Genomic DNA, 23,880 nt, shown 5'->3' with positions numbered 1-23,880 from the left:
GTACATCTGTCTTCTGACCTCCTCCTTTCTCTCCTCTGGGGTCAGCGTCATTTTGCTTTTCAGAAGCGCCATTTCAGTAAGGAAGGAACTGTTTTGCCTTTCCTTCATCTTTGCTTGCTCTTTCTCTGCTTGTGTAGGTGAGTTTGAACTGATGTTTTCATTTAAGCAGGTTTGTTTTAAATGATGCCACCAGACAGGAGAGTTCTCTGTCATGTGATGTCATGGAATTCTTTTTGTGACATCACAATTAACATTCTAAACTTGGAACATTCTAACTGAAGCGAACAAAAACGTCCATATAAGGCAACATGCTGCATAACTACTGTGTATATGCTGCATAACTACTGTGTATATGCTGCATAACTACTGTGTATACTTCAGCCATGTTTTCAGCACTGCTTGCAGCAGCATGGTGTTAGGGGTGACAATGCTGGTCTATAGTTGCTAGTGGGTGCATCACTTTGGTGCAGAATGAAATATATCAACAACAATTGGTTGGATTGCCAAGAAACTTTGTACTGACATTGAAGTTACCGGGAGACTCACGTTTTTCATTGCCCTCTCTACTGGTTTTCTCCCGGGGTCACTAGTCTCCCTATTTCCCGTATGTATCACGGTATTTGACACACAACTCTCTCTTACTCTTTCTGGTATTGTACAGCCTAAGCTTATGTGCGTACTTTGTGTTTAGTGCTAATTAGCAAATGTTACCATGCTAACACACTAAACCTAGATCAAAAACAACCCCTACCACTATTTAAAAGCTCAGTAATACTTCACCTAAAAATGCCTAAATGTTTCCTTACTGCCAATAGATCTGGTGAGAAAATATTGATTTATTTTCTTTGTTGGCCAAAAGTACTCAAATAGCCTATAAATGTATTGACTAAAATGTACTAGAAATCTGCCAGCTGTACAGTGTAAATTCCCCCTGGATTACTAAAACTCTAAATTGTCAGAATAATGGCTGAAGCCTAAAGTGTCCTCAGTGAACACATTGTTGCTGATTGTGTATTATATTGTCGACTGACTAATGTATTACTGATTTGCAATAGTCACAAGAACCACTTTCAATCGGAGATTCTTTTAAAAGTCCGACTCTGGTGGGACTCGAACCCACAACCTTTGAATCACTTCTCATGTGTTTAACTAGAAGTCCAATGCGCTATCCATTGCGCCACAGAGCCAGGTACATGCTAAAAAGGTATGTTACACAAACAGGAACTTCTTATTTTCATATTAACACGGTCTGATTCTAAAATAAACTTGAGACACGTATGCGGATAGGAAACCTATATGAGGAGTTAGGTGTTAAAAACAAGAAAAAGGAAAAAACTCACGCTGTTTTTTTAATACGATAAATATGCACTTAGGTTATGTTTCAGTACTTGTACTCATACTCATGTTATGTCGATGGTATGATCCGTTTATGTGTGTGCTTAGTTTGTTTGTATGTACTGTTGCGTTAACAAATAATAAATAAATAAAGTTCAAAATATCAATGCTAGAAAACTGTTTCCTGTTTTCCCCGGAAGTAGTTAGCAATCAGCTACAGTTAGCTGTGTGGTTCATGTTGTGATTAAAGGACGCTAAAAAACAAAATGTCAGAGCAACCGATTACAGTGACAGTTGCATACGGTAATACGATTTTGCATGCTCTTACACGATTATTACCAGATAACAAATATGTAAGTTTACAAACCATCGACCATCGCATTGGAGGTGATATAGGAAATGTTAGTGAATGTAGCTAAGCATAGCCAGCTCTTACCAAACATTTCCGACTTACCCAGTTTGTAGCTAGCTCTTAGTTCTGTTGAGTATATTTTTATGTCTCTTTAAAATCCTGAATAAATGATTGCCCTCGAATGAATATTACAGTCAGATTTCACTTATTAATTGTTTTTTTTTGTAAATCTGACTGAATAGTTATTTCACAGCGGCATATTTATCAAGAAAATGTGTAGTTTAATTGGCTCACGTTTGCTTTAAATTGAAGGTTACAAGGTTGTTTATTTGTCATTATACAGCTCAAGGCTGCACAACGAAATTAAATCTGTAGTTCCTTCATGCTACACATACAACATATGTGTAGGCCTGTATGAAAATTTGGTAACATATACAATTTTTAAAAAACAAATACATATATACAGACACGTATACACCCAGAACATTCATTTTTGAATTTGCATCTGGGGTAAACAGCAGAAACCAGAAGATAACATGAAAGTTTCATCTTCACAATAAACAGTCTGACATTTGGAAAACAGAGTCCATCTTGACTGCGTTTGTGCACCAAGCATAATCGATGTAAAACACAGTCCTCTTCCTCTCATCTTGCCGAAGTTTTGCGCTCACAGCTCACAACATGTCCCATTTTGTCAAGACCGGATCTTTAGCAGGAGAATTAAGTCCAAGCTGGACCAGCATGGCTCCTCTCCTGGCTCTCTTTCTCTCCTCTGAACGATCACCGTGGTCCGCGGCGCCTGGGCCGTTTGTTTGGTCCAGGTGGATCGTGGTTTGCCGCTCTTTAATCCAAAAAACCCCGTCTTCATCTTCCATTGACTGTACTTATGTCAGAGGTAGCACATGTTTAGGCAGTAAAGCTGGAAAAAAACAGATAAAAAAACAAAAGTGTAGCAAAGTTTGAAGGAGCTACCAGCTGCTGCTTCAAAAATGACCAATAGTCATCTATATATCCAAGTAATCCACATCATTCAAAGGTTAAACAAAGTCATCTCTCACTGTTTAGAAAGTAATTCCCACAGGAAAGTGTTTATGCTAATATTGACCTTTTTTTTCTCCCGCTCCAGGATCTACTAAACACAGCATCACATTAACTGGCCAGGGTGATGGCAAGGGCCCCACTGTCAAAGACCTGTCAGATGCTCTCAATCAAGCTACTGGAGTTCCACAAACCTCACAGAAACTCATCTTCAAAGGTAATCAGTAGGTCTGTTTTTTCTTTCACAGCAAGGTAAGCTTGAATATTGTATCATCTGTATCCAGCTCTAACCTTGCCCTATCCGTCCTGGCATTTTAGGGAAATCTCTGAAGGATGTGGAGGAGAGTCTGTCCAGTTATGGAGTAAAAGAAGGCTGCAAACTCATGTTGATTGGAAAGCGGGTAAGGCCTTTACATTGGGATGTCTCTCACGGGGTGACTGTGTATGTAATTAAACCCTGACAATAATGTACAAACAGAACAGTCCTGAGGAAGAGGCTGAACTGAAGAAGCTGAAAGACATCGAGAAATCTGTGGAACAGACGGCTAAAAAGCTTGAGAAGGTAGACGGGGAGTTGACTGGACTCAAGAATGTAAGCAATCAGTTATGGTTTTTAAGATGCAAATTGGGTCTGCTCTGTTCTCCACTATATTTGTGTTGAAATTTTATTATCACGCATTTTTGTCCACAGGGGTTCCTGGCCAAAGACCTCCAGGCAGAGGCGTTGGGTAAACTAGACCACAGAGTGAAAATAGCAGCTGAACAGTTCATGAAGATCCTGGAGCAAATCGATGCTTTGGTGATCTATTTTGGTTCAAGTGTTTTAATCTCATGTGCATGTTTTTAAATTATTTTTCATATTTCACATATAACGAACCCCAAACTGTCTCTTCTTTTAACAGTCTCTCCCAGACAATTTCAATGACTGCAAACTGAAGAAAAAGGGACTTGTAAAGACAGTGCAGGTAAACCCTTTTTCAGTATCACCAAAAATGTTTTCATTGTAAATCACTGAGAATGCTGACTAATAATATTAAGTATGATCATTCTCTGTCAATAGGATTTCCTGGCCCAGTGTGACAAGATGGAGGCTTGTATATCAGACCACCTATCAAAGATCCAGTCGAAAAATCTTGCTCTGGCGGACTAGAGCTAAAAGGTCTACCATATCATGTGATATACATTGCTCTGTGAGCAACTGCAAAGTGTACAGGCGGCTTCAAGTGTGGAGCAGCTCCTTGTCTATTTATTGTTGGTGTGATATGTATGAGAGAGCACTCGTCACAGAGAACCCTGTGAACAGAAGGAGGCTGGTTATTGGCGCTGACGCTGGGTACATCTGGGATACGTTCTCCTTGAGATATTGGAACCACAGTCACTCTGAGAAAAGGAACAGATGTGCTTTAAATTGTGACAAATTACATAGATCCCCTTATAGCATCTAAAACTAGTGCTGAATAGAACTGCCACGGCCATCAAATTATCTACAATGTCGGAAAGCTGTTAAGATTCTCTAGTTCATCAAAATGTACAATAACAGAGAACAGAAATCATTCTCATTGTGATGTGCCAAGTGTCGAGTGCCCCTTATCTCAGTTTGTACGCACATGGCCAAAAGTATGTGGACACCCAAACATTAATAAGCCCTAATCTATGTTTTGCTAACAGCATCCACTCTTTTGAGAAGGCTTTTTGCTGGATTTTAGGACCTGGTTGCAGGGCTCATCAGTAACATCCGGCACTGATGCTGGGCGATAAGGCTCATACTCAAGTGCGCCACTTTATTTCTGTAGTATTGGATAGGGTTGAGGACCTGGCTCACCAAATTGGGAAAACCATTTCTTCACTGTCGTAACAGGAAAGGGTCCTCTGCCACTGTTTAATATACAGTTGCATAATGTACAGTTGCTGGATACGTTAGTTGATAATAATCAGAAACTATTTTGATAATCATTTAATGGTTTGCCTTGTACAAAAATCCTAGAGATTCTCACTTGCTGCTTTTCTTCACCATATGTAATAGTAAACTGAATTTTGGGTGGTCACTATCGTCTGACATTTCATCCACCAAAGGATTAATAAAATTAATTGAGATGATAATTGTTAGTTGCAACCCTAGTCCACACCATAAAAGATAGCTCAAGAAGTACACAATGCTGTACGCATAATTTTGGCCATATAGTGTATGTGTGCATTATTCTACATTGAGAGTCAGCACCAGCCAGCACCTTTTGTTAAATCCATTAGTGTGAACTGTTGAATTGGTATTGTTTAAACATCACTAAGACTGGCACATATCTGTTCTTTTTGTTTGTTTTAAAATAAAATCTTATTGAAAAGTGAATAGAGCATCGGTGATTCATCTCAACACAAATTCATCTCAAAACTTTAATTTCCTAAAAAAAATATATATAAATGAATTAGTCAAACCAAACCAGCCACAATAATATACTCCTTGTTTATTTCCGGCTTTATCCATGAAGGTCTTTCTCATACATCTTCACTAGCTTATACAGACCCTTTAGTGGTGTTTTCACAGATGTGCAAATGAGCTTTGAGAGTAAAGGCTGTTGGAGCGGGGGGAGGCGGGTCCAGAGGTATGGTCCAACAAGCAGCTTAAACAAATGACCTTCAGTGAGCTATACCACAGTGAAGCTTGTCATGAGCCAAATAACAGTATATAGCTGTACTAAGTGGAAACCCATTAAATATACACACGATTTACAGAATAAGCCTTGTCCAGAGCTGCTTCTGTTTCTAATCATCTTTGTCCTTTGCGCCGTGCTTCAGTATGCGCGTGAATGCTACATAGTTGAAGTTGCCTTTCTTGTCGATGGGCGCCTCTCGGAAGAGCTCGTCCACTTCTTCATCTGTAAACCTGTCGCCCATCGTAGTGAGCAGCTCCCGCAGGTACTCCTCCTGGATCACACCTGTTGGAGAAGACATTTTTTATTTCCAATTGAAAAGGAGGAAAACGACCCCCATGCACACCAGGTTTCTGCTATTATCAATAAAACAAGCACACCAAATTAACTTAAATTACTAGTGTATTAACAGGAAACGGATTGCCAAACAATTTAAATACCAGATCAACCATTTAAGTCATTATTCAATTAAAGACTTCAGTTTGCTGACTCTGTAATTGACATAAAACTTAAATTTCTTTCTTTGACGTCACCTTGTGACTAAATGGATGTTTCCCATCTAAACACCCCCCAACACATTCATTTTTTATAATCTTTCACAATTTTATATTTTTAAGAAAATGATTCACTCGTAATTAAAGAAAATTTCAGCATAAACCATACTGGAAAGATCTATTAATGAAGGACTTAAAAAAATGTATGCATTAATTGAAACGGTTGAATGCTCAAAGTCAACCAAATGAATGCATTCACATTTTTAAGTCCTTAATTCACAAACGGAAATTAGTTAAAGCTGCAATTAGATCTTTCCAGTACACTTTTAATAAAACACAAACATGCCCTGACAGCTTTGGGTCCGGAGACATTGAGAAATGGCGCTGCGAGATACAGATCACAGTATACAAAGCTCACACATGTATAGAAAGCTTGAACTCACCGGTGCCCTCCTCGTCAAAGCAGGCAAAAGCGTTACGGATCACATCCTCGGGATCTGTGCCGTTCAGTTTCTCCCCGAACATGGTCAGAAACATGGTAAAGTTGATTGGGCCTGGCGCTTCATTCATCATTGCCTCCAGGTACTCATCAGTGGGGTTCTTTCCTGGGAAATGTTCACAGTAATGAGGATTTATTACACTCAAGCTCACCCACTACCCATGCTGAGAGCATGTTGGCTTTACAAAAACGGGTGTTGATATGTTTCTGCCTAGTTTCATCTCTAATCTTTGTTAAATTACTACTCATTTGTTACTTGAACAAACAGCATTTAGTACTGTTTTGAGAACAGGACATTTACTTGTAATATTTTATGTCTTAACTAACTGTTAAGTTTTACCTAATGAGGCCAGCATGTCATGAAGGTCTTCTTTGTCAATAAAACCATCCCGGTTTTGGTCGATCATGTTAAAGGCCTCCTTGAACTCCTGGATTTGAGACTGGTCAAACATAGCAAATACATTGGAGGTGGCGCGCTGGGGACGCTTCTTGGTGTTCTTTCCCTTGGCCCTTTTGCTCGACATGTTGGTACTTGGTAGGTCCCCCCTCCTGTAGAACCAGATGATATGAAGGCTGTCAACTACAGCTCGACAATATGATCTAAAGTCTATATCACTAGTGTCAAATTTATCTTGATAATAAATGTTTAAGTGCTACAGATGTCTGTTCTTTATTTTTCTGGCTTATACATTTGTGTGGATTGATTACAGTAACGTTTTGACCATGTTCAAATATGGCTTCATTAATCCAGGCTGGGATTATGTAAGCAAAACAATCCTGTTAATTCTTGTCCAGCTAACATTTGTTAATCTTAGATGAAGTTGTCTTAAAGTGCAGTTAGAGCTGCAACGATTAATCGATTCGTTGTCAACTATTAAAATAACTGCCAAATATTTTATTAATCAGTTTGAATTTCTTTTGTTTCGGAGAGAAAAAAAGTCAAAATTCTCTGATTTCATCTTCTTATGCGAATATTTTCTCGTTTCTTTACTCCTTTATGTCATTAAACTGGATATCTTTCGGTTGTGGACAAAACAAGACATTTGAGAACGACATCTTGGTTTTTGGGGAAACACTGACATTTTTCACCATTCCTTGTCATTTTTTAGACATAATAAACATAATAAACGACAATGAAAGGAGTCGTTAGTTGCAGCCCTAGTATCAGTGAGCTTTTGTTTTGAAATAGAAACGCAAGGAGAATGGAAGACAGAAACAAACAAATGACCAAATTTGTAGCAAACTGAGGTCAGTCATTATTAATCTTACTTATATACTGTGATTTACCTATAATTTCTTAAAGTCACTCAGATTGACTGTTTCAACCATGTGTGTTTTGTGCTCCCCATTAAAATATCAGAATTAATCTTTCCTGGTTAAATTTATCTTCAGTCAATTGAAAGTTGAAATGATTTCACATATGGGGGTTTCGCCTATTTATTATTTAAAGTTTTCATCATCATCATCACTCTAATTTTGAATGTGGCTGCGCTTTTGAACATAGTGACCTGTTTTCTTTAATCAGGGCAAGATTTATTTATTATTTATATAACATTTCAAATGGAGGCAATTTAAAGTTTTTAATATAGGGAAAGAAAATCACAGCAGGGGTTACAATTAGCAATAAAAACCATCAAGCCAACTCAGGTATCCACCTACGAGGAACAGGCCCCAGTTTAAGATATGAACCTCTGTACTGGACTTTTATTTGACAAATGTATAAAATATAAAGCTGTTCTGAATTTACTTATATGGAAATCTGGCTGTTTACTTTTTGATAACTGCGAGGAGAGTGAATTTAATTTGGTAAGAGAACCACATTGTTGACATTTCGATTAAATTAGTTTTACTTTCCAGCTTACTGTTAACTGTCATTCGGTTTGCACAGAAAATGATGATAGCGTTAGCCTGCCACACATTAGCTGACAACAAGAAATGGAACAAACGTAAGTGGCCCTGAAATATTTATGGTTCTGAGAAAGTCACTACCTATATTGGGGTTGTAACCACATGGTTGTTACATATTTTGGCTGCCCAGCGTCCTCCACATATGCCAGGTAGTTTCACTTATGAGCTAACGTTAGTCCAATGTTGACCTATTGGATAAATAACTTGACTGACCAGGTTAGCTTGCGCGAGCTAACCAATATCAGGTCTCAGGACAAAACATTACCTTTATGTGCACAAGATTTAGAGGCAATAAAAACAACACAGCAAATTAAATACCCACCTTAGACAATACAAGCGTTATTACCAGATGTCTGCTGATTCCACAGGCTGATGAAGAGGAACCATCAATGTTTTATTTTCTCGTTCCCAAACTGACCAATCACAGCCGGGCAGGAAGCAGCCTGGAAGATTCCATGTTGTCTTCATATGGACCAGTGTGTTTATTTTACATCTGACCAGTTGAGTTGGTTTAATCGTGGTAAGTGGAGATACTTCAAAGATGTGTAGGAGTTTTAAATTCTCTCACACATAAATGAATCTGTTATTTTGATGTTTTTTATTCATATTTGTCCAAACGCCAAATTATGTAGTTCACACACTCCACCACCAGGTGGCAGCAGTTACTAACAAACCTGTGTAAATTGCCCAAAGCCTTGATCCAAAGTGGATTCTGTTGCGATCAATTTATGTCTCAATATTTAATTGTGGTGTAGACCAAGTAGTCTATGCTTTGCCCCTTTGCACAGCAGAATGACTGCATATTGTTCACAAACACGTAAGTTGATAAACTGAACTGTAGGTTTAGCGAAATGGAGACGTTTAAAATGCTTTAAGGTGATATTTTGGTTCAGCCCTACCCTTAGAGTTCGCCGGTGAATGCACGTGTTAAGATAGGCTAAAAATGTTCGGCAGGGTTTTGGTTCAGGCTTTTGCCGTCGTCTAAACGATGGGAGTTTGTATATACTTTGGAACAATTTGTGTCATATCGTTAATAGCAGCCTCTTACGTACTGCTGCTCTTCTTCAGTCAACTTCTACTAACTAACAAGACCATCGATTACACACCTTCAAGTCCCACATTTCCCCCTTAAGTAACGTTAGGCTACTGTACACGGCGGGGGGCCAGGCCTAGCAGAGGCTCCTCAACTCGCCTGGTGCTTGTCGTGGTCTCATGGTCTAAATTTAAAGCTGTCCCAGCCTTAAAAGGTCCTGACGGTGTCTTGTGCATTCTGCCGAGTGGCAGCATTATTTTTGTTCTGTGGACTGCCGTCCTGTCCACTGCCCCTCACCCTGCTGCTTTGCCTGGATCTGGACTTGCTTTAGCTACTTTTGGAATAGCACACCCTTTCTTTTATTTTCAATTATTGTGGATTGGTGAATTCTTAGTTGTGGTGAGTGACATCTATTGTCTTTACTAACAAGTCTAATATTATAGTTTATGTCAGTTGATCTTCTGTCAAAATCCAGTAAGGCCTGATGGCTTCTTTTTTTTTTTTGGTTTAGTAATGTGTAATTAAAATCTTTTTTATTATCCTCTATACTAACATGGTTATGTTAAAGTGTTTCTATTTTGTCCTTGTAGATTAGATCGCATGTCTCATTGAAGTGAAATGTCTTTCTAATATAAGAGCTAATCTATTCATTTAACAACAAGTTTTTATCACTCTTTATGCTCTCTGTGCCCTCATGGCTTATAGTCCAGTTTACAGTTGCTCTTTACAAATGAAGAGGCATACATAACACTGCCTGTTGTAGGTATCCCTCAAGGACATAACCAACAGAAAACACACTTTAAGTCTATTGTCATAAACTGCAGATCTTATTATTACCATATTGATCTGTGGTTACATGATAATGGGCCTGTGCCCAGTGGGAGCTGCTCATGTTTTCAGGCTGTATAACATGAGTAATATCTACAAGAGGTGAAATGATTCGTCGATTGATCGAAAATTATTTTGCAACAGTCTCCATAAACGATTCATTTTTTGAAGCAAATAGGGTGTGAATTCAGTTGTTCCAGCTCCTCTGGTAATATTTGCTTGTTTTCTGTGACAACTGAATACCTTTTGGGCTTTGGACTTTTGGTCGAACAAAACAAGCAGTTTGAATATGTCAACATTGTCTTTAGGATATTGTGAAGGGGATTTTTTTCTATTTAAAAACAAAAAGATTATTCGATAAAAAGAAGTTCATCACTTTTATAAATCCACCTGTGGAGGGGATTGTCATTTAATTTCTCATATTCTCTTTGAAGAAACTAAACCAATGTTCATCTGTTATGCTGCCACGATTATTTATTTCCTGCTGCTTCTTCATTTAACACAGTAGATGTAGATCTTAACCAGAGCTAACGCTTTAGCTGCTCACACAAAACAAAATGTCATCTTTACAACTGTAATATTTACTGGTTGTCTCAACCACCATCCCTACAACCTAATCACCATCTCTCCTCCTCTGATCTAACCCCTAATTCAGAAATCAATATATAATAATAGCAATGAGATTTGATTGACAGAGCTGGTAAAGTAACACTTGTATTTATTCAACATGACACTGAAAAGGGAAGTCTGATATTATAAGTTGGCGGAGTGGCCCTCAGGATGTCAGGATCATTACAAGTGATGCAGAAGCAGCAGCGGCATCATCGCCAGCAGGAGCAGCAGCAGCATCACTATGAGAGCAGCTGTCACCTGAGCAGCAAGTCGTCTGTTAGCAAGCAGTCGTTCTCGACTTACAAGACCACCACCCGTCGGTAAGAGGATGGCAGAGACGCAGATGCTGATGGTTGATATTTGAAAACTGTTATATTAAAAAACAAGGTTCTCTTGATGTAACCTGCCGTATATCACCTCGTAAGTGGCGAATGCATTCAGGCAGACCTCTCAAATATTCAACCCTGTGCTTTGGGTGCTCTGGTGCGGAGAGAAAAGACATGCATCACGGTGTGATGTGAGGTGGTGCCGGCTCTCTGCTCATCTTGTAGTGATGTCACGGTTTTCTTGAGGCAATTGCAGAAAAGCCTGTTTTTAAGTCTTTTGGGCCAAGTTCAGTCTTTATATACAAACTAAAAGTCAAGTCTCTCAGGTCTCTGAATTTTGACCAGTGCTTATTTAAGCTATGTTAATTGTGTTTGTGTCACAAAGCTTAAAGCGAGTCATTACAATGCAAATTCCTGATTATTGAATATTCTAGCTGTGAGGATATGCAAGACCTGTGAGACATTCACTTAGGTACTTTTTATTGTTCAAAGATTTTTCTTCAGGTCAAAACTAGAGACGAGTGTTTTTTGTCAATCAATTTAGGGAATCAAATTTTAAGTCAAATCTCAAAGTGGTCAAGATCAAGTCAAAGCAAAAAATCCTAATTTTTATTACTTATGTCTGAGTGTAGTCCAATTCTTAAGTCGAGTCAACAGCTCTGGGCTGTTGTAGTGTTTGTAACTATTAGATCTACGTAGCGAAAGTATTGTGCTCATGTGCTTATTTGACAGAAAGAGCTTTAATTTGCACCATCTAAAGCCAATTAGCATCTTTAAGTATTAGCATATTAAAATACAGTAATGTAAATCCCAGCGAATGCAGTAACACAGAGACAATTATAAGAGCTGAAACTATAAGTCCCTTAATACAAAGTTGTTCAACAACTTTAATCAGGAAGAATATTGATAATGAATTCTTTTTCAAGCAAACATTTTTGGGTTGCCTTTTTTGTTTTCTCTGACATTAAATGAAATATAATTTTTTAACTGCTATATGATATTTGATATGAGAAAGTTAATCAATTAATGGAGAAACTAATCAGCAGATTAACTAATAATGAAAATAGCTGTAACTGTTACAGAGAGAGATAGATTCTCTAACCCTCTCCTGTCTGAACTTTATACCGCAGGTCAGCTGCAGGAATAAACATTTGCAAAACCAAGGATGTCACTAGAAATTGTAGAGGTGTTTGTAATTATACATGAGCACAGTGGTAACACTTCATGTTTGGTCAGATTTTCATTTAATTTTACTTACGTGTTAAATTCTGTGTTCGAATCAAAGGAGGCTTGATCAGAGTCTAGTGTGAGTGTTGTCTGAAAGGGGCAATGTCTGTCAAAACATGTTTACAAGCAGCACACCTTAGAGTTGTATATACTGTATATATATTACATGCATTGTGTCAGTAACTCTTCTCAACATGTAGTATGGTCAGAGTTGTGTTTCAGGCTGTAGGGCTCAGTGTGCATGCTGGAACCATGATAGGTTTCTAAACGGGGTCATTGAAGGAATTTCAGCTGTAATGAAGGGCTGCCAGCTGTATTCATGGACAGCCAAGCTATTCCTGTAGGCACGACATGAGACGTTGCTGTTAGGCCAACTGTAAAGACACTGTATAGGAGTCATGAAATTGTGAATGGTTGTACACTGGCTTCCTAGGACGTTTAATATTTATAAACTCGCGTGCTGGTGTGCCCATTCACTAGCCCAAATTATTAATCATGTTATTCTTAAAGATTTGAAACCAGTTTGTAAATAATCCTACTTGTTTCTGAAATTGCTTAAAAAGTTTCTAATTGGTGCTTTTATTATTTAAATCTTAAGATTTAAGACTGCAGCAGTTCAGACTGGAGTGAAATGCTTTCAGCAGCAGTAAAACTTTTTGTACCTTTGACTTTCTTTTACACCTAACCAAAGATTTCCTTTCAACACACTTGTTGAGTCAGCAAAAAAAACAAACTCTTGACTCTGCAGAAATCTTTTGAAACTCTCTCCATCTGTCTCTGCTGTGTGTTCAGGCCCTTCCATCGACTTGATCCCGCCTTGCCTGTATGGAATAGAGTTTATCAAAGCCATGTTATGCCGCTATTCCTCTAGGCCAAATGGACAGACTGGGCCAGACTTTGCAGATATTTCAAGTGAAAGCAGGGCTTAAAAGTAAACCCTTCCACCCTGCTGCATATCCACCAGTTCCGGCAGCTTTTATAGACCCAGCTGACAATAGGCAGGCCTCAGAGGCTGATAGGTAAATGAGTCAGAGTGTGATACGGGTCAGGGTCCTAGAGGGTGGACAGAAATACATCTTCCATTTCTAAGTTACTGGACTAAATCATATGTATGTTTAGAACTAGCACATTTATTTAAAGTTTTAGAAATGCAGACAGGCAGTATGATTCATGTTTAGTATTTTTAGCATCATATTTATTAGCTTTTCATTCCTTTTAGGTATCTTTTATATCAGAGTTTGTCATTGTGAACATGTGCTGCATACTGTAGAAGTTACATTTAAATCACTTGATCTACTACTAGTTAATTACATGCAAGTGTGTAATGCTCCTCTTACATATCTAATTGATCAAAATGTTCATTTTTAATTAGAACTAAACCAGTTAAATAGATAGTAATCAGTAATTACCATCATAATTCAGTTTGTAGCAATGAAAATAGTTTTAGCGTTCGTTGCAAGATTCAACACTGGCAGGATTTTTCCTTGTGTCAACCAAAACCACAAAATGAACAAAACCATAAATATGTTAGTCCATCCCACAATACTTTTAGTATATTAGCCCCAAGCCTATTCATTCCTACTGCAGGTGTAAATCTATTTTTTAAAAAAAAGGTTCACAAAAAAGAACATCTGGGCATTGTAGTTTGCAGCTAATGTTACTTAAACAGGAATAAATAGTGTATTTTTGTTGTATGTCACACACGGTGTGGCTAATTTATGTGTTTGTAATGGACATCAAAGGAGGTACTAATAGGAGGATTGATTGATGGCTTTGACCTTTTCATCGTATGTAGACCTACTGATAATGTATTTTGTTGTGTGTAGTGCAAGTATTGTGATTGTTGTCTCTTACCTCTAAGCCTGAACACCTCTGTGAAGACAGAGAAGGGGCAGGAGGTGGTTAAACTGAGCCCGCTACCCAAGAGAGCCAAACGCACCTACCTGGCAATGGACACGGACAAGGAAGTTATCGGCTATGTCATTCCCGTATTCAGGGCCAAGTGAGTGAAACTGCTGCTAAATATATATATATGATATTACCTGGTGGTATTGATAAGTAATCAATACCACTGATGCTGAACATAGATGATGGACATTTTTGTTACAGTTAATGACACTAAATAAGGTATATAAGGCCAAACTGCTCTCACATGTTGGTGGTTTGTTGTATAATCACCAGTCATGATGCTGTTCGTGGGCTGATGGAGGCCCGGGAGGAAGAGGTTACGGAGGAGGGGATTAACTATGTGGCCATGAGGAACCTGTTTGTCAGGGAGGCCAGGGAGGCTGTGGAAGTTAAAGTGGTGAAGAAAACCAGAGCAACGCATGTTAGGGAATCCGCCGAACGCCTGGAACTGAGCAAGACGGTAACCCCTTTTTATTTCCTTTGTGGACTGTGGTCCATTTTCAAGTAATCATATCTCTCAGATGGCGCCTGCAAGCGCTCATGTGGTTTATGTGACAATCTGGCCTCGCTCTCTTGCTATAGATGGACGAGTGGGCAGAGTTCCGTAAGAAAATGAACCCAGACAGCTTGACACACCCTCCAGAGTTCATCGTCAAGCCCCGTGGACAGACTGTCTGGGAGGGCAAGACTCTCAAGCTGCACTGCACTGTGGCTGGATGGCCTAAACCCAGGGTTGCCTGGTAAGATATGCCCCATATTCTCCGGTCCCCGCCTTTCTCTGAGTCACAAGGAAAAGAGGCTGATCATGAGAGCAATCAGTCGTGTGTGTGTGTGTGTGTGTGTGTGCGTGGGTTTGTGTGTCATAGAGAAGTTTCCATCCAAAGCTCTCATCATCAGCCGAATCTATTTTCCACGGGCGCAACATGAACACACACGCCCTCCTCTGCAGGTACAGACCCTGAAGACGACGGTAAAAATAAATCTGCTGTCTTTACTGCTGTCTTCAAGGTACAAAAACAATGTGCTCATTGATGCCAAGGCCCACCCCGAGAAGTACACAGTCGAGAGCAATTACAACATGCACTCCCTGGAGATCAAGAAGTAGGTAATCATTAATCTCACTCTGCTTGGCCTCAATTGGAATAAATGAAATGTTCCCAAAATACACATTCCACCCCAAGCTGTATGCTTTATGTTAAAAATATTCTGCAGAGTGCTAAATGCAAAATGAGGTGCAGGTAATTCAGTATGTCTAAACGTTTCATTTTCAGCTGTGATTTCATCGACACTGCTCAGTATACCGCCTCTGCCCTCAACGTGAAGGGGGAAGCTTCCACTGTGGCCACTGTTGTTGTCAAAAGTAGGTACCCTTTTCCCACAGATTATTATTAACCTCCTTCTCTGCAGCAGCTTTTTTGGTTAGAGGTCAAAGTTTTAAGTGGAGGTGGAGGTTTAGGTTAACACCTCTGTAAGCACAACACAACAAACACTAAACACACTGTGGTCCAACAACTGTGTCTGTACTGTAGCTCATGTTGGGCTGCAGGAAAGTCCTTTGGTCATGGCTTCAGGGATGGTATTGATATTCATCTAAGGCTGCTAAACGCTGTACTTCTCCGCAGGGTACCAGGAGGGCGAGGAAGCAGGTCCACTTGATCCAAAACCACGTGAGTCACATTTTTTAGTTTTTAAGGAAGGCCAGGCTTGATTTGTATATTAAAATTCACATTTCACATACAAAGGGTAATTAAAAGTGCGGTCACATAAGACATAAAAAGTAAAAAGTAAAGCTGCTCTAATCAAGATTTCTATATAAATGAAAGAAATGACTGTGTAACGTGAAAGTCATTGCACATAGTTACAAACTTAGAGAATTTTCTCCCTCCCTGGAGCATTTTACGGTCTTTCAGCTCTTTCTTTCATCAACCCCAATACTAGCCATGGCTGTAATGGCTGTATACTACTTGCTCATCATCAGACGTCAGACAGACAAAGTTAGCGAGTAGCAAGTGAAGTGAGTCCAAAAGGTAAAAGGAGAGTTAATGCTGGATGCACATTCATCAGGTGGATGTGTAAAGAAACAAAGAAAAAAAAAACATGTTCACCATAATATATATATACATATGTCAGAATATGTCAGTGTTGTGTTTGCAGCTTGTTGCTCTGAAGAGTTCAACCAAGTCAATTAATGTAGGTTTAATGTTTTAAAAGTATTTTTTTAACCTTTTAAATTCTGCAGACGGTTTCTGCCCTGAGCATGGCGTTACCTTTGAAACAACCATCCTTGACAAATTCGAAGTGGCCTTTGGCAGTGAAGGCGAGACAGTGAGTGTGGGCTGCACTGTCATCGTTTATCCCACTGTGAAAAAATATCAGCCTGAAGTCGTGTGGTACAGAAACTGTAAGTTGACAAATGCAACCGAAATACAGAGTCAAGGCAGGTTGTTTTCTGTTTTGGGATTCAATCAGTCTATTTATTGACCCTGACATTCATGTGTGATTCAGTTTAATTGTTAATTAATATGTATCCAATCAGATGTCTTTTGTTTTTGACTTCTCCCATTAGCTGTCCCTCTGAAGCCCTCTAAATGGGTTCACACCCACTGGTCTGGGGAACGTGCCACACTCACTCTTGTCCACCTCAACAAGGAAGATGAGGGCATGTACACCCTGCGCGTCAACACCAAATCTGGCTTTGACACCTACTCTGCCTATGTGTTTGTCAGAGGTAAGATGGATATTTCAAGTAAAGCGACATATCACAGATCACCACACACACAGACGTGGTAGGGAACCATTCAATTCTGCTGTGTCTTTAAGTGACACAACGCTCCCTCAGAGGTGTTTGGTTTCCTCTGTGGAATGTTGCCTCTATATCTGTCTGCATATCAGAGAAGTTGCCGCTTCTGTGTGATCTGACATGAAAATCCGTAGGTTTTTGCATAAGAGGGAATCCCCAGAATCACCATTAATGTTACAGAGATATAAATAATTAGCTAGCTACAGGGCTGCCACACATGCTGTACTGTAAAGGCCTAAGTAGGTCAGAAAATGGAAACTGAGTATGTAATGGAGATCAGCCTGATTTAGAAACAGCACTGCTCACAAGTGTGTGTGTGTGTGTGTGTGTGTGTGTGTGTGTGCGTGTGTGTGTGTGTGTATGTGTGTGTGTGTGTATGTGTGTGTGGGCCTTCATGTATATGTGTGTGTGTGTGTGCGTCTTGGTATGCCAGATGCCGAAGTGGAGGCGGAGGGGGTTCCTGTGGCACCCCTGGATGTGCGCTGTCATGATGCCAACAAAGACTATGTGGTGGTAACCTGGAAGCAGCCAGCAGTGGAGGGCAGCAGCTCCATCCTGGGATACTACATCGACAGGTTGGTCAGCTCACTCTGTCTTTTACTACGTAAATTGTTTGCCAGAGGAATTATTATTAGTTTCATCTTATTACTTTGGCTATGATAAAATCCTACATACAGTATAAGTGGACTTATTTATGCTGTTTCTGTGTAAAATAACTAATTCTGCAGGCACATGGCACTAAGCCTAATTCCTCCAAGATTTCTGTAAAACTGCCATCCTGACAGATAAATGTTACCTTCCACTTATCTAAAACACTAACTTACATTCCTATCTGTCAATCATTCTTACTGTGTGGGCTATGCATGATGCTTCAAAACAACATATAAGATGGTAGTATTGCAGTTTGAGTTCACAAGTTTGATTTGTTTTCCTGGCAGGTGCGAGGTGGGCACTCACCACTGGGCTCAGTGTAATTACACCCCAGTGAAGTATGCCCGCTTCCCCGTCACAGGACTGGTGGAGGGGCGTTCATACATCTTTAGGGTGCGGGCCTTGAATAAGGCAGGAGTCAGCCGTCCGTCCCGTGTCTCCGAGGCTGTGGTTGCCATGGATCCCTCCGACAGAGCCCGCCTCCGAGGTCAGAGACACACTAGAGTCCTGCTGACACACTGCTACAAAGCCAACAACTGCACTTTTTAAAGGTATTTCTTTTCTTTTTCCCAACAGCTGGCCCCTCAGCTCCTTGGACTGGGATGATCAAGTTCACAGAGGAGGATTCGACTGGTATGACAGCTTCAGACCCAGCTGATAGTCACATGGCATTTTATACCAACTTAACCAATCTGGTCAGATTTTTTGTCTAGTTTACTGATTCTTTAAATACATTATTTATTTCCTGATAGGTAGGTGGACAGGCATGTAGGCCAGCCTGGCTGTATTTATTATATATTGTACATTATTTTTGTGTCAGAGCATTTTTTATTCATTGATTGCTGTTAGGGAGTAAAGAGAAAAAAGAGAACAAATATAACAAAAAATGCTTCTAAAATAAATAGCTCACCACAGCTTTAAAGTATTGAAAATTTGTTCAAGTCACCTGACTTCCTTCCACATAATGTGAGCGTCCTCTTGTCTCCTCAGCGGGCGTTGTTCCTGGAGAACCCACTGATGTTGTGGTTACTGAGGCAACCAAGAGCTACGTGGTCCTTGCCTGGAAGCCTCCAGTCCAGAGGGGTCACGAAGGAGTCATGTATTACATTGAGAAGGTGAGCAGAAATGGATAACTGTCTTGTGGAGCTGAAACGTAAATAATCAACTAGTTGATGCGATTCTTCCTTCTCAGGTTCTTAATTCTGAAGATTTTTTAGAGGCTTGAAGAGGTTAAATCCTGAATTGACAAGAAAGAAGAAGAAAACGTGAAAAGTTCAACTAGTAATAATATGTTATTTCTTCTTTCTGATCTTGTTAATTATATTGTGACATCTTAAATTTATCTCACTACCTTTTAGGATGGGTCCTGACCCCCAGGTTGGGAATCACCGGTCTATAAGATAGTTTAATGCTTGATTAATGAGCCTACAATAGACACACATTTAGTGAGCAGATTTTTACTGTCTTTACTGCAGTGAAGGAAGAAGTACTCATATCCTTTACTCAAGTAAAAGACCCAATACAACAATGTACAAATACTCCATTACATGTAAAAGTCACTTTAATTTTTTTAAGGAAAAAGTACAAAAGTAAAGTATCAAATGTAAAAGTACTCATGCAACAGATATTAGTTAACAGTTATATTATTATATATTATACTATTTAATAAATTACAGTGTTACGCAATGTTTTATTGATCTATTAAATGTTTAATTGTAAGTTATTGTTAATTCACTCATTCCAGCTTCACAAATACAAATACTTGATTATTATTTATTTCCCTTTTCTGATATTATAAATCAAACAATTAATCAATTAATGGAGAAATATAATAAATGATAATGAAAGTAGTAGTTACAAAGTTTCATATTAGCAAAAGCACATTACCTCATTTTAAGCCAAATAGCTTGGGAACCGATTCTTTAAGAAGAATTCATGGTCTCTTCTAGGTCATTGGTTGATTCTACTACTACTAATATGTGAAGACTATCATATCTTAACTTTCTATTATATAGCCTACTGCACAGTGTGTTGTTTTAAATTCCACTTGTCAGATTTCACTGAGTACTGTCATGTTATCTGCTGCCTTACTAACACATCACTGGCTCTCTGTTGACCACAGTGTATTTCAGGAACAGACACCTGGCAGAGGGTGAACACGGGTATGCCAGTCAAGTCTCCCCGCTTTGCCCTGTTTGACCTGGCAGAGGGTAAATCCTACAGCTTCCGCGTGCGCTGCTGCAACTCTGCCGGTGTGGGCGAGGCCTCTGTATCCACAGGAGAGATTACGGTGGGAGATAAACTGGGTGAGGCTTACGTTTATATTATGTATAAGTGTTACAGTTCCAAGCCAATCCTGCATAGAGCTGGAGAGTCTGATAAATCTATATCACAATATCAGCCATATTCCTTCATTAGTTTAGAGACTGCTGGTCCTTCCTGTATTATTTTCAGTCTGATCCCAGTCCATTATGGTGCCTCTTTGCTTGCTGTAGTTAGACTTACTTTCTTCCTTATTTTTCTTACAAACATCTTTCTTAACAGACCTGCCCTCAGCCCCGGGCAATGCCGTGGCCACCAGGAACACTGACACCTCAGTGGTGGTCTCCTGGGGGGCCTCTAAGGATGTTGCACACTTGGTTGGCTACTATATTAAATGTAGCATCGTGGGAACCGATGTCTGGATGCCTTGCAACAACAAACCTGTCAAGCAGACCAGGTAGGCACAGTTAAAGATAATTCCAGGTTTATGAATTCACTCAGTCTTTCAGTCAATCAACTGATCATAATAAAAGAAACAGCGAAGGTGCTTTAAATAAACACACTAGATTCAGTGCTTTAAAAGATGTATTGATTGTACAGTTGCTCATGGTTTCAGGAAATGTCATTTTCTTGTTGTTGCTTTATTGAAATATACTATGTTAATAATGTGTTTTTTTAAATATTTTAAAATTTACATAGTCGATTTGAAAGCCAAGTTTGATCGGCTAACCTAGCTACTTTGGCTATAGACTTTCAGAGGAAATGGCAAGGGCACATCTGTTTCTAACCTACAGTCCAATCCAAGTCAAAAAGGTTGTCATTTATTTTTACATTTGTATTAAAATAGCTAATATTAAAGCTCTTACATTTTCTTACTCGTGAAATGATGAAAGTGTAATGATAATGTGAGACTCCTTACACCTTTGTCTGTACTGTTTTCAGATTTGTGTGCCATGGTCTGACTACCGGGACAAACTACGTTTTTAAGGTCAAAGCAGTCAACGCTGCTGGATACAGCCAGAGCTCCCCCATTTCTGATGCTGTGGTCGTGCAGGCTGCCATCTGTGAGTATCTTAACAACTCATCTCCATTATTCACTTTGCCTGTAGCATTCAAGCCATATTCTCCCCTTCTGCTCCATCCTCTTAGCTATTGTTAAACATTTATTTATTCAGAGAATGATTGCTGAGAATGTATGCGCACATTTTTGTTTCGCCAGAAAGCCCTGCTTTAAATTCAGATAGTTCAACGCTTTCACACGCATGGCCTGCAGTCTTCTGCTCTTTGCCACTGAGCCTCTTAACTCATCTTTGTCCATGAACCTTGTTAACTTTCATCACTTGTTTTCCTTTTCCTAACCAAGAATCAATTATCATTATTCTCAATTACTTTATATTTATACTCGAAGATGTTGTTCTCATATAGTTGGCTGCCCAAATATCACCTCTTTTGCAGCCAAATTCCCATACATGCACATTTATATATGACTGCTGGTTGATATATTTGCATGTGTTTCCCTGACATACTCTTCACTAACGCTGTTCATTTTGAGGTTTCCCATTCTTTCATATATGACTGACATGGTTAAATAACAAATTAAATCATGTTTTACAGTGCTTTTACTGTGTGCAGGTATTGACTTCTGTATAAATTTGTTTTTGCTCGAGCTCTCTTTTGCTATCTGATAATTCTTCAGGGGTGCCTCTTGGTGCATGTCCAAGGTAAAGGCTTAAACATTGTGTTCTAAAGAGCATGAACCTAATAAGTCTCATCTGGATTGTGGAGATTTTCGTAGCGTGAAAGTTTTTAAAGAGTGTAAATACTTTATTCATTACAATGACCCTAAAAACTGAATGTTGCTTGTGTGCCCAAATCATGTAGCATGTTCGACTGTACCACTTGTATTTGTCTTATATCATACCAGCTGCATGAGATGATGTATAGGACAGTATTTTTCATCAAAGGAAATACAAACAAATAGATCTGAATATTTGAAAAAGATCTTCTTTAATACACTTCTTCACAGTTTCTGTGCTGACAAGCTTATCTACTCTCTTTGCAGCCATCCCTGGAAAGCCCACTGGTGTGACCCTGCTGGAAGCTGCAAAGGACTACATGGTGCTGGGCTGGACTGAGCCTGCTAAAAATGGAGGAGCTGATATCAGGGGATATTTTGTGGACTACAGGACCGTGAAAGGAGACACTGTTGGGAAATGGCATGAAATGAACCACCAGGCATTGACTACTACCTCCTATAAAGTGAGCTGGCAGGCAGTTTGGCCTCTAAAGCGCAAATGAGTTTATCCAGCACAAAACAAGTATTTTAATCAGTTCTCATCATCTGAATTTGTTTCTTTTAGGCTGAGAACCTGAAGGAGAACGTCTTCTACCAGTTCCAGGTGCGCGCTATGAACATGGCAGGTGTGAGTAAAGGCTCTCTGCCCAGTGCAGCTCTGGAGTGCAAAGAGTGGACCATTACTGTGGCAGGTATGAGAGACAATATGCTTACCAAAACAGGATAAATTGGGTTGGTAGAGACAATAAGATGATTCATTGACTAGCCGATTGACAGAAAGTTAATTGGCAACTATTGATGATCAGTTAATAATTTAAGCCATTTTTGAAGCAAAAAATTGTTAGGATGTGAATCTTATGTGAGAGTAAACTGAACACCTTTGGGGTTTGGACTGTTGATCGGACAAAACAAGCAAATTGATGGTTCCCCTCGGACTGTAGAAAAATCTTAAAATTTCTAAAGTATATTGTATTAAATATATTCTGATGGATCGCATGAATTGGCTTTTTATCGGAAACTAAAACTCAATTCCTTTAGATATTAATTCGATTATTTTCTCGATTAATCATTTGGTATATACAGGTGCTGGTCATATAATTAGAATATCATCAAAAAGTTGATTTTTTTCAGTAATGCCATTCAAAAAGTGAAACTTGGATATTATATTCATTCATTACACACAAACTGACATATTTCAAATGTTTATTTCATTTAATTGTGATGATTAAAACTGACAACTAATGAAAATCCCAAATTCAGTATCTCCGAAAATTTGAATATTACTTACAATACAGACCAATACAAAAAAGGATTTTTAGAAATGTTGGCCAACTGAAAAGTATGAACATGAAAAGTATGAGCATGTACAGCACTCAGGCTCCTTTTGCCTGAATTACTGCAGCAATGCGGCGTGGCATGGAGTCGACCAGTCTGTGGCACTGCTCAGGTGTTGAGCCCAGGTTGCTCTGATAGTGGCCTTCAGCTTTTCTGCATTGTTGGGTCTGGCGTATCGCATCTTCCTCTTCAGAATACCCCATAGATTTTCTATAGGGTTAAGGTCAGGCGAGTTTGCTGGCCAATTAAGAACAGGGATACCATGGTTCTTAAACCAGGTACTGGTAGCTTTGGCACTGTGTGCAGGTGCCAAGTCCTGTTGGAAAATGAAATCTGCATCTCCATAAAGTTGGTCAGCAGCAGGAAGCATGAAGTGCTCTAAAACTTCCTGGTAGACAGCTGCGTTGACCTTGGACCTCAGAAAACACAGTGGACCAACACCAGCAGATGACATGGCACCCCAAACCATCACTGACTGTGGAAACTTTACACTGGACTTCAAGCAACGTGGATTCTGTGCCTCTCCTCTCTTCCACCAGACTCTGGGACCTTGATTTCCAAAGGAAATGCAAAATTTACTTTCTTCAGAGAACATAACTTTGGACCACTCAGCAGCAGTCCAGTCCTTTTTGTCTTTAGCCCAGGCGAGACGCTTCTGAAGCTGTGTCTTGTTGAAGAGTGGCTTGAAACAAGGAATGTGACAGCTGAAACCCATGTCTTGCATACGTCTGTGCGTGGTGGTTCTTGAAGCACTGACTCCAGCTGCAGTCCACTCTTTGTGAATCTCCCCCACATTTTTGAATGGGTTTTGTTTCACAATCCTCTCCAGGGT

General features: G+C 39.4%; 3 protein-coding genes and 1 non-coding gene across 9 annotated transcripts in view; 2 read left to right on the top strand and 2 right to left on the bottom strand.

Moving 5' to 3' along the window:
• The first annotated feature begins 6 nt into the window (after nt 1–6).
• On the top strand, nt 7–5,069 carry bag1 (BCL2 associated athanogene 1). Its single transcript, XM_046050955.1, has 7 exons — nt 7–1,638; nt 2,814–2,942; nt 3,044–3,126; nt 3,204–3,317; nt 3,417–3,524; nt 3,628–3,690; nt 3,786–5,069. Exons 1-7 carry the CDS (start codon nt 1,602–1,604, stop codon nt 3,873–3,875), a joined length of 624 nt encoding a protein of 207 aa, XP_045906911.1. The 5' UTR covers nt 7–1,601; the 3' UTR covers nt 3,876–5,069.
• Nucleotides 1,096–1,187, bottom strand: trnar-ucu. Its single transcript is given in 2 exon segments — nt 1,096–1,131; nt 1,151–1,187. It is a non-coding gene; the product is annotated as a tRNA-Arg (tRNA).
• A 95-nt stretch (nt 5,070–5,164) lies between the features above and the next one.
• myl12.2 (myosin, light chain 12, genome duplicate 2) lies at nt 5,165–8,740 on the bottom strand. 2 transcript variants are annotated; one of them, XM_046050954.1, is made up of 4 exons: nt 8,594–8,740; nt 6,704–6,912; nt 6,308–6,469; nt 5,165–5,655 (listed from the first exon to the last, which is right to left on the bottom strand). In XM_046050954.1, exons 2-4 carry the CDS (start codon nt 6,885–6,887, stop codon nt 5,483–5,485), a joined length of 519 nt encoding a protein of 172 aa, XP_045906910.1. In that variant the 5' UTR covers nt 6,888–6,912; nt 8,594–8,740; the 3' UTR covers nt 5,165–5,482. The 2 variants fall into 2 exon arrangements, with proteins under 2 accessions (XP_045906910.1, XP_045906909.1); XM_046050953.1 differs by having other exon boundaries at nt 8,618–8,721.
• myom1a (myomesin 1a (skelemin)) overlaps nt 8,706–23,880 on the top strand; it is a 24,646-nt gene continuing 9,471 nt past the window's right edge. The window contains exons 1-19 of one of the 5 annotated variants that reach the window (XM_046050945.1): nt 9,285–9,703; nt 10,912–11,064; nt 14,159–14,299; nt 14,479–14,665; nt 14,788–14,945; nt 15,214–15,306; nt 15,477–15,565; nt 15,828–15,872; nt 16,445–16,606; nt 16,772–16,933; nt 17,439–17,580; nt 17,944–18,143; nt 18,233–18,289; nt 18,647–18,771; nt 19,779–19,962; nt 20,201–20,375; nt 20,861–20,982; nt 21,981–22,177; nt 22,279–22,405. In XM_046050945.1, coding sequence (XP_045906901.1) covers nt 10,913–11,064; nt 14,159–14,299; nt 14,479–14,665; nt 14,788–14,945; nt 15,214–15,306; nt 15,477–15,565; nt 15,828–15,872; nt 16,445–16,606; nt 16,772–16,933; nt 17,439–17,580; nt 17,944–18,143; nt 18,233–18,289; nt 18,647–18,771; nt 19,779–19,962; nt 20,201–20,375; nt 20,861–20,982; nt 21,981–22,177; nt 22,279–22,405 — 2,518 coding nt within the window. In that variant the 5' untranslated portion in view covers nt 9,285–9,703; nt 10,912. Of the gene's footprint in view, nt 8,792–8,996; nt 9,089–9,284; nt 9,704–10,911; nt 11,065–14,158; nt 14,300–14,478; nt 14,666–14,787; nt 14,946–15,213; nt 15,307–15,476; nt 15,566–15,827; nt 15,873–16,444; nt 16,607–16,771; nt 16,934–17,438; nt 17,581–17,943; nt 18,144–18,232; nt 18,290–18,646; nt 18,772–19,778; nt 19,963–20,200; nt 20,376–20,860; nt 20,983–21,980; nt 22,178–22,278; nt 22,406–23,880 lie in introns of those variants that run through there. The other 4 variants (XM_046050946.1, XM_046050948.1, XM_046050947.1 and 1 more) reach the window with 4 other exon arrangements.

Source organism: Micropterus dolomieu, linkage group LG06 (assembly GCF_021292245.1).
Source record: "Micropterus dolomieu isolate WLL.071019.BEF.003 ecotype Adirondacks linkage group LG06, ASM2129224v1, whole genome shotgun sequence".
NCBI lineage: Eukaryota > Metazoa > Chordata > Actinopteri > Centrarchiformes > Centrarchidae > Micropterus > Micropterus dolomieu.
Note: the sequence above shows the minus strand (reverse complement) of the source record. Positions and strands in the feature narration are given on the sequence as shown.

Excerpts from the sequence above, each read along its gene's own strand:
- bag1 (XM_046050955.1), top strand. The coding sequence starts at position 1,602 with ATGTCAGAGCAACCGATTACAGTGACAGTTGCATACG. Across the intron at positions 1,639-2,813 it reads TACAGTGACAGTTGCATACG|GATCTACTAAACACAGCATC; the intron begins GTAATACGATTT and ends CTCCCGCTCCAG. Across the intron at positions 3,525-3,627 it reads TGGAGCAAATCGATGCTTTG|TCTCTCCCAGACAATTTCAA; the intron begins GTGATCTATTTT and ends TTCTTTTAACAG.
- myl12.2 (XM_046050953.1), bottom strand. The coding sequence starts at position 8,658 with ATGGTTCCTCTTCATCAGCCTGTGGAATCAGCAGACATCTG. Across the intron at positions 6,470-6,703 it reads TGACATGCTGGCCTCATTAG|GAAAGAACCCCACTGATGAG; the intron begins GTAAAACTTAAC and ends AACATTTCCCAG. Across the intron at positions 5,656-6,307 it reads CTTTGACGAGGAGGGCACCG|GTGTGATCCAGGAGGAGTAC; the intron begins GTGAGTTCAAGC and ends CTTCTCCAACAG.